The sequence below is a fragment of the Typopeltis vanoorti genome, chromosome 2 (assembly GCF_054136105.1).
Source record: "Typopeltis vanoorti isolate ZY-2024b chromosome 2, IOZ_Tvanoo_1.0, whole genome shotgun sequence".
Lineage (NCBI taxonomy): Eukaryota > Metazoa > Arthropoda > Arachnida > Uropygi > Thelyphonidae > Typopeltis > Typopeltis vanoorti.
Genome location: NC_143550.1, coordinates 14,909,802 through 14,919,997, shown reverse-complemented (window position 1 = coordinate 14,919,997; position 10,196 = coordinate 14,909,802). Strand labels below are relative to the sequence as shown.

Sequence of the window (10,196 nt, the reverse complement as noted above, 5' to 3'; positions counted from 1 at the left end):
CCAAACAGCTGAACATGGAGAAATTAAGTTACTTTATTTGGTATCAGTGTATTCATTTGTACATAATGAACAATAATGCCCGGCTATTAAAGTGGTATCACAGATACCTAATGATTAACATGTATTTAGTATGTTTACATTATGGAATTATTTCCTACTAATCGTTTAGACTCTTCGTTTTGATTAAATTTGCAGATTCTAAAATGTTACTCCTAATAAAACCTTAGGACATTATTAGGAGTAATATGCTCTTAAAAACTTCAAAGAAATCAGTTAAAGATTTATATTGCGGTCATTAAACGCAGGAACTCCTCTCTGAATGAAATGTTTTCCCCTCGCATGTTACTATCGCTGTTTCCACAAAGTTTACTATCTCTTTTCCTCTACCTTCTCCAAGTCGTATCTTGTATGCATACTCATTTATTGGGGAGTTATCTGTTTGTTAGTTCCGATACTGATATGTTAAAATGTAAACGCTTAATTTATATTGGAACGAATTGTGATGAAGAAAGGTTACTGGAAAACTTCATCTTCATTATGCTAAGAACACTCACTTTATAGTTCGGCGCTAGAGTGAGACCCGACTATTGATACGAAAAATGCAGCACCTTCGTTTTGGCTTTTACGCAAACTATTTATTCCTTCTCAACTAGAATACAATCATTCGCCCCACGGATGCTGGCTGTGAATCAAACGATCCTGTCGTATTTGGAGTTTTGGTACTTGGTATTTCTAAGAAGGGTAAAGAAGGATTTTTGTTTTCATACCTTTCGTTGCTGGCCGCTTCTTTTGAGTGAGTGTGTATGTATATATGTATATATTGATTCAGTTGATTTTTCTATATTAATATATTATTACGTTACTTAGGAACGTCTCAAAGGAATGTTTCCGAAATAGGAATCTTTTCACATATTAGTATTATATCAGAAATTCAACCAAAACATTTCACAATCTAGATCCTCTTGTTTTTTTTAGTTATGTAGTAGACCTTAGGTAACTAATAGTAAACGTTAATGCCAAAGTACAACGTTTTATGACAACCACAGCATGCTCTCCAGATTCAGATAAAGCATGAATAAAGCAGTTTCATAAATGAATGGCCTGTTTTACCTATAATCATGTTGTGTGATATGTTCCTATTCATGCAATTTAGCGAATTGCATGAATAGGAACCTTTGCTGGCATCAAGATTTGAAATACTGTGCTGTTAAATTTTGTTATGTAGAACATTGGGATCAGTTGACTCGCATTTTATTGATTTAGATATAATAGAAACTGAAAAGTGGTGTTTTAAGTTTCCACGGAACTTGTAGTGTTGCAATGACAATTTCACTATAATTTAGAATAGTCACAGCTAATCAAAGCATTGATTATACCATGTTAATTGAACACCACTATGACTAAATGCAAAAATTTATCCGCCGTAATAATTTAGTGTTCTTCGGTAGGAGAGATTATTTTAAGTTGTGAAATGTATTGATTACTGCTGAGAAGCAACTTTTGTTCAACATGTTTCCATTTTTGCTTCTTCTTTTTTTTCTTCTTTCCCCTCTTGTTTTCCTGTTAAAGCTAATGGCATTTCCAACAGTACATCATCGCTAGGATCTTTGATAGGATGACTTTCTTTAATAGCGAAGCCGGACTTATATATGAATATTAAAAAAAAAAAGTGTAATGAATCTTACATGATTAATTTTGTGTTTACAGTAAGCAAAGTTGGGTCATTAATGCAAGCTTAAGGTGCTGTTTATTTCCTTGTTTATTTGTATAAAGTGGTTTACGTACTATTTTGTATAGTACATTTGGAAATTGATTCCTCTGACTTAAAAATCAGGAACGAAAACGGACAGAAACCAGGTAGAATGGCAGTAAGATGGGATGATGAGATAAGATATAATGGACATTTATTGTGGAGAGATGCACAATATTGGCTAAAATGGAAGAAGCATAGAGATGCATTTGTCCAAAAGTGGACTGAAGAAAGCTGTTTATGATGGTGTAAATAGTTTTTTGAAGAAAAGTTCTTAAGGTAAAAATACAAACAATAAATCAACTTCATCTGTGGAACAGTTTTTGTTGGGTGTTTCTCAGAAACCCTAGAAAGCTAAGTGTATGCAAGTCACTAATAAATAAGACCTGCGTAATTTATATTGGAATTAAGCCATCTAAAATAAGAATATTTTAATATTCTTATTTTTAAAAGTTATTTAAAAGTTACAAACAAGATAGAAATAATTCATCTTTTGCTTTGAAATAAATGCAGAAAAATTAGATTTCTTTTTTATACTGAAATGTGGACAAATTGATGGGTGCTGGAAAGGATCAGTAGATCTTTAAGGCTCCTTAAGGATACTGATAGTTGTAATACTTTGGACTCATTGAAAGGATGGAAGGAGGACTTCTCAAAACAGTAATAGAAGCAAAAAGAGGAAGGAGGTAGACTCTCAATGAGATGGATGTCTGGAGTGACTGATTTTCAGAGAATTGAAGCCTCCAGAAAAGCATGCAACAGGACTGCCTGTCAAGGACTGTTGTGACATGTCACTGAGCAACTGAGTGAGCATATGGTATCTGATGTCCAGTGAATAGATGGATGGATGTATATTGAATAACTATTTGTGAAAGAAAACTGTTTTTAGCCTTGGAAGAATACAAGTTATTATATCACAAGATTAGCATTGTTTTTTCTCCCAGCAACTTGGGTTTTTCATCCCATACACAGACAAATTGGCCAAGATGCCATGCAATTTACTATTAGTGCCAGGCAGTAGATAGCGATGCATGTTGATGGTAGTGCCATGTGGTCGGAGGATTAAGTAAGGGAGATAGTAAACTGTGGTGTGTCCTCCCACAATGAATCCTGGGTGGTGTCATGTAATGCTGATGCCTTTTATTCCCTTATAGGGAGTAGGTAAGGCATTTTAACCCTAACTTGCTTTTGGAGACTGAGTGGGCAGTTCAATCTCCTTTGGTAATCAATTAGAGATAGCTGGCCCATGGCTATCACTAATTATAAGTGGCAACCGACAAGCAAATAATAAATTTAGTTTAATCCTTTATCCAAGTGTAATCAAACAAAGTTTGCGCCTGAAAATATCTTCAGGACTGGGATAAGGTAGTGCAACACCAGCAACTCCGAGCAAAGGTGGACCAAGCTCTCATCACTCCTTGTCTCAGTATCTCCCATAATGCAAAGCACATCTCCCCTTGCGGACATGTATACTGTTATGCATTATGGGAAGGGCCACTACCTAGAGCGGTTTCAACCTTTATTGAGGTTTCGTCAGTGGGAGGCAGACCCAAACGTGGAGATACTAAGGTAGAAGCAATAGGAGAGGTCATATTTACCTATAGGAGTTGCCAACAGGTGTATCACCTTTTTATTGAATTACTCTGGATTTAGAGAAAGATGCTGGAAGTTAACCGACGCATTGCTCGTCTCTTCTCTTGGCACCTAATCCTAACAGGATATGTTACTGTCTGAAATAATGTGGGTTCTATGGTTCATTTTCTTGAGTTTACAGGATTAAAAACCTGAGTTTCCGGGAGAAAAAACCCACTTGCCCATGCCAGAGATCGACTAACTCGGGAACCAGTCGAAGATAGGCTTAGAAAAAGTTCCTCCAGTTGGCAACAGTGGGTGGATAGGGATGTGATACTTTATACTGGGCAGCATGGCTTTGTAAAGGATAGGTCCTGTCTTAGTAACTTATTCACAATTTATAATAAAGTGACAACAGAATTGGATTAAGGTAATGGCTATCCCATGACACTGCTTGACTTTGCTAAGGCATTGATAGACTACCACATGGAAAACTATTACAAAAACTGGAAATATCTGAGACTCGCGTACCAAATTGCTGTATAGGGTAATGTGGAACGATGTAATGTGTTGTGTCATCTTACACAATAGTTACATATGTATTGCATCATCTCTTATTAACTAAACATGGTCATTGCAATAACAGCAGAATATAATTGCATCACAATATGCAACAGTAGATCATATAGGGCCTATTGTTTTTCTCTGGAATGATAGAAAGAAATTTAAAAACATTTGAAATCAGCGTGAAAAACCTATTCCTTTTCTTGACAAAACATATGCTGACATCATGGATGTGGTTGTTTTTTGTTAATGTTAGAAAAGAAGAAATCTGCTATTGTTCTTTGAAGGCTGGATAGGATATTATAACTAGGGAACATCTTATGAGGAAGGTGTTTAAGAGAGCAGTGGCAAAGAGGAAGAGTCGAAGCTTCAGGGATAAATAGTTAGAATTGAAAGAGTTGAGTGGTTTTAGCATTTAGAGAACAGTAAATATAGCAAATTAATATTACTGAATGGGGAAAGGACACCTTTGAGTCAGAAGAGATCAAACAGAAGATTCTAGCATTCTCTGGCAAGAAGTGAAAAATTTTACGAAGGCACAGGCGCCAATTTTGTAGCAAATGAAATGAATGATGTAGTGTGTAGTTTGATTTGGACAGTTAATGTGGGGTGATTCTTGCTGCAGTTTGGGATTCTGTCAAAAAGTGTGGTCATGTCTGTAAGTGATATACTTCTTATGGTGGCATTTATGCCATGAATGCTGGTAAAGCTGTGGTGTTCCTTTTCTTATATAGGATTTTTTTAGTGTGTTTGCATTTTGATTTGAAATGTTTGCAGTAATCTACCATATATCTGACTTTCAATTATCACAATAGCAAGTTTTGATAATTGAAGGGTCTGATCATCAAAGTACAATTGCATGGTGCTCTACCAGAAATCATTGAGAATCAAGGGGTAGTTAATTGGTAAATGGTAAATAAATAGTGAGTATTATATATATATATATTGAGAAGTTTTTAATCTAGGTGTCACTATCATTATTTATATTTCATGATTAATTTGGGAATAATTAAAAGGAGAATAAGAACATGCAGCAAGAGCAAATACTCATGAATGTTAAGACCACATGGAGATAACTAGTCTTCTTGTCATAATGTGGCTTTGACAGTATATGCTGCTACTTGATTCACCCCTCCCCTTCCCCACTTCAGATATGGCCCTGGAGAGTTTTGCAGTGAGATTTTGTGCATCATTTAATCAGGAGGTTTTCTGAAACCATTTTATAGCTATACCCTTGAAATGGAGAAGTTTTTGGGTCTCTATGTATGTTCAGCTTGGAGGGTATCCCTTGTGCTGCATGAGATAGAAACTGGTACTCTTGCTATGGAGGTGTTTCATCCTGGAAAATCAGGTATTATTCCTAGAACAATGGGAAGGATTGAAGGCTTAGAAGTGCACGAGGAGAATGTGTTTTGAATACTTGCTACTCTAGAACTTAGTAAGGCAGCAGGACTGGATGGGATTTCACTGCATGTTTTGAGAGCACGTGCCAAGGAACCAACAGTTTTCCATTGACCTGGCAATTCATTGATAGCCTGGCTAATGGAAAGTGCCCATTGAGTGGAAGGAGTGAAAGTTAGTGGCATTGCATAAGGATGGTAGTAGAATGCAAACATCAAACAATAGACCAGTTTGTATATCTTCTGTGGTTGTTAAGGTTTTTGAGAAATTATTATTATTATTATTATTATTATTACCCCAAGACCTCATGGAGTCAAAGACTCATCTGGGAGGTCCTTTTATCACACACACATCTCATCATACTGTGTCATCAAGACACTCAAACTCCTTGCAGATACTCTCAGGCAAGGCATTCCAATCATTTACAACTCTGCACAAAAAAAACTTGCCTCTCACATCCTCTTTATACAGTTTCCAAGGATGACCTCTGGTTCTCCCCTAATCTCCCACTATTTTCTGTAGAATTTCTCCAGCATTGATCCTATAACAACCCCTTACCAACTTGTAGGTCTCTATCATATCTCCCCTCTTCCTCCTGTCCACCAGGCTCTGCAAATTACATCTTCTCAATCTTTCCTCATACTTGACATTCCAGAGGTCAGAAATTACCTTAGTCAGTTGCCTTTGGACCCTTTCCAACATCTCTTCATTTTTCTGAAAACCAGGTGACCATATCTGGACACAATAGTCCATTTGTGGCCTAATCAAAACCTTATACAGCAGAACAAGAATCTTCCTACTTCTACATGTCAGTGTCCTCCACACCATTCCCAGAAGCCTTTGTGTTGTCTTCACAATTTTGGCTATGTTCCCCTAAATTTGAGATCCTTATCCACTATCACCCCCAGATCTCTTATTTCCTCCACCTCCAACAATATATCCTCATCAAGCATAAATTCTGCATCCCATCTTTGTTTTCCAAATTTTAAAACCTTACATTTTGCAACATTGAACTCGCATCCCCATTTCCGTGCCCAATCACTCAATTTATTCAAGTCTTCTTGTAAGGCCACAACGTCTTCACTACTCTTCATGGTTCGTCCCAACATTGCATCATCTGCAAACAACTGAATATCTCCATCCAAATCTTCACCAGTATCATTAATATAAAAGTTAAACAGTAATGGCCCTAAAACAGATCCCTCAGGCACTCCACTAGTGACTTTCCTTTTCTTGGATATCACTTCTCCATACACAACTTGTTGATACCTATCAGATAGCCAGTCTCCAATTCAATGAACTAATCTAATATCCAACCCCATCTGCTCTAGTTTGACTGTCAACTTATCATGAGGCCTTTGCAAAATCCAAGTATACTACTGTGTATCCTTCTCCTCTGTCCAAGGAAGCAGTCACTTTATTGTAATAAGTAAGTAGATTACTAAAACATGACCTCCCTTTAGCAAATCTATGCTGTCCATCAAACATAGTTTGATGCTTGAGTTCCATCACCTCCTTTATGAAGTGGCACAATCTTGCCCTCCTTCCACTCCTTAGGAACTTGACCGAGTGCAAGACTCGTATTAAAAAAATATGTCAAGGCAGGTGTCAACTCCTTGGCACATTCCTCTCAGCCATAGGCCTGATTCATCAGCTATGCTGAGCCCGGATAAAATGGGGGGATTGAGATGTTGCTGTACCTTCTTGTAAAAGGGGCTCATCGCCATTGTGTCATCATATGAAATATAGGAGGTAATATTGGGAGGATAAGATCCAAAATGACTTAGTTGAGATGGCAATCTTGGACTAGGCTGAAGAGCCCAAGACAGAAAAGAATTGAAAAAATTGGTACTCGCAGCTAAGAACCTCACAAGTTCAACAGCTAAAGAAGAAGAAAATTGGACATGTGTTATTGGCCAAGTACAAAGAGTATGGAATACTCTTTGTACTTGAACAAAGAGTATTCCTTACAGTTTCTACACACACACACACACACAATGGTATGCCAATGAAAATTAAATCAATCCACATCTGGACTGCTGTGAATGAAATTTAATTAAATGACTCTTTAATATCTAGAAAATATGGAAATACTGGGAAAAGATCCACTGGAAAAAATGATAAATTGAGTCTATGGTTTGAATGATTTGTCAGATATGCAAGGGGAAAAATGGGATTGATCCTTATAATTATGTAAGCATGATATTGCACAGAGCAGTACTTGATGTGTGAACAAAAGTTCATCTGGAGAAGCCCTGTATAAGAATGTTGTTGAGATGCTGATTTTTGGCAATGCTTGGAATTCATTGCCTTAATGCAGGTAATGAATGCATGGATGTCAGGGGTGTAAGCTGATGTGCAGTAATTTCAAATCTCATAAGGCTTTCACCCAACTTCAACTTTAAATAAATTCTTATCCCATCCCATTCATGTGCTGTCTCCTATCTAGGAGGTTGACTACCATGATGTAACTCATGGTTAACTACGAACATAACTACATGTGGTGAGGACTCTTCCACATCTTGTAAGTGTTCACAGTTGTCAATCTGTGTGTGTTCATGAAGTCAGTTTACCTGTACTGAGGGACGAAAAACCCAAGTTTCCAGATGAAAAAACTGCCTATCTCTTTATGAGACCAGCTAACTCACTTTTTAATGAATTTTTATAGCAGCTTGCTCTGGACAAGCTACAAGCTTATCCAAAGCAAGCTTTTACAAACATTCATTATAGAGATTTATTTAAAAGAAATTATACATCTTAATATTAAAAGGCTTAAATCATTAAAAAAGTATTTAAAATATTCTTTAATAATACAAATATGGTGTACAGTATACGAGAGCCTCTTGACTTCATAGTGGTCCAGTAATATTGTATAATGATAAAGACCATTATGGTGTTTTAGGTTATCAAAATTTTACTAAATTTAAACGACATTATGGTGTTTAAATTTAGTAAAATTTTTGTATAACTGTGTGATCTGGATATCTAGATGCCATATGTTTATTTAATTTATTATATAGTTGACTCTCATTACTGCAAACACTATAATAAATATACTAACTATAATAACACACTGCTGAAAAGTCACAGCTGATGTTTTAAGATTACAAAGCTGCTTAAAACGAAATTTACTATAGTGAGTTGACTACCTTGTGCTCAGTTATACTGTTATCAACCTGTTTTTCAGATTTTGAAAAGCTTGCCCGTGTTTTTGATGTAACTGTTGTTTTAAATATTCTTATGCTGCTTGAATATTTTTTAAGTCATCGTTTTAGCAATTCCAACTTTTGTTCTCATGTTACTCTGTGTTAGAATCAGATTTTATTAAAAACATTTCTTTTCTCTTCTTTTTCCACTTATGTAGCCAACAGGAGTGGAGAGAAAAATCATCTAAAGCTTCATGAAAAGATTTATACACTTCTTGAAATGCCTTTATTTTTCAATCACATCTGCATCCTGAGATATTAATAGGTCTTTGTGGGGGTCAAGCCCATGTGGGATGTCCTCACCATCATAGTGTGTCATAGTGATAAACACACTATTAAACTACTGTTATTGCACTTGACACACTGAGGCTAAGGTATTTCATTCATCAGCTGCTCTCAATACAAATAAAACATAATTTCCTTGTTCTCACCCTTCTCATGCAACTTCTAGGAATGCCTGTTTTGTCTTCTCTTTCTACTGTACATTGTGAAAAAATTCCCTTTATATTAATCTGGTAAAACCACTTTCCCCAACTTGTATTCCTCAATCATATCACCCTCCTTCTTTTACTCCAAACTCTGCACATGGCATTTCCCATTAGTGTTATGTCCAGCACTTTAGAGACATGACATACCTTAGTTACCCTTTTCTTTGGACCCTTTGTAAAATATCTTCATCTTCTTAAAAACCAAATCCATTATAGGCTTGTAGACTTAATATGTGCATGGATGTTTGTGACCTTCTTTAAGTGGTAGATGAATTTCATCACCTTGCTGCAGATTGGAAGCCAGAAGTGACTTGGAAAAGTTTTGATTTCCTTTTCCAGGTTTCATTCGAAAGCAAGATTTCCAGTCTAGCTAATCCTTAATGCCACAGAGTACTAATGTGCAATAGGTTTACAACCTTTAATGAGTGGGATTCACATGAAATTAAAGAAAACCTTCAATACAATGGAAGTATATATGCTCCTTATTTTTACATGTTGTGTTCCTCATGAGGTATTTGTCATGTTCAGTTGTGGTTGTGTGTCCTTGCAATTTTAGTAGTGTGGTGTTGCATTTTGGATCCTCATCTGCAATTTATTTCGTAACTCCTTTATCATCATCATCATCTAATTCCTGCCATGTACCCTCAAGGAGTGTACAGGCTATGATAGTACTACATGAAAAATTTACATCATTACTAACTTCCTATCTACAATTTTCCTCCAAATCAGTCTGTTACTTGTCAAGACTCCAGCATTATCTTATCTTATATTTCTATCGTCTAAGGAACTTTGTACCATACCAGTCCACCTATATCTTGGTCTTCCTATGGGTCGTTTTCCTGCCAACCTGGTAGAGAACACTTGCTTTGCTAATCTTTCCTCACCCATTCTGTTTAAGTGACCATACCACCTGAGATTAGCTCTGCTAACGCATTCCTGGATGCTGACAATGTCAAGTTCTTTCCTAATATCCTTGTTTTTAATATGATATTGCCATTGATGCCATCTGTTCACACCTCTAATCTTTCTCAGGACTCTCATATCTGTGGTCTCTAGTCTTTGATCAAGCGTTTTACTTCTTACCCAGCTCTCAGATCCATAAGTTAAAAGTGGTTTGAACACTGTCTTGTATTCAGCTAATTTAGTGTTCTGACTAATTTCTCTCTTATTCCATATGAATTTAATCACTTGACCTCTTACCATACCAGCTTTGTT

General features: G+C 36.3%; 1 protein-coding gene across 3 annotated transcripts in view; it reads left to right on the top strand.

Moving 5' to 3' along the window:
• Positions 1–490: 490 nt before the first annotated feature.
• Positions 491–10,196, top strand: part of LOC150108837 (N-acyl-phosphatidylethanolamine-hydrolyzing phospholipase D-like) — a 127,318-nt gene continuing 117,612 nt past the window's right edge. Inside the window, exon 1 of one of the 3 annotated variants that reach the window (XM_090410262.1) lies at positions 491–741. In XM_090410262.1, the coding sequence (XP_090266388.1) occupies positions 676–741 (66 nt within the window). In that variant the 5' untranslated portion in view covers positions 491–675. Of the gene's footprint in view, positions 802–10,196 lie in introns of all 3 variants that reach the window. The other 2 variants (XM_090410253.1, XM_090410272.1) reach the window with 2 other exon arrangements.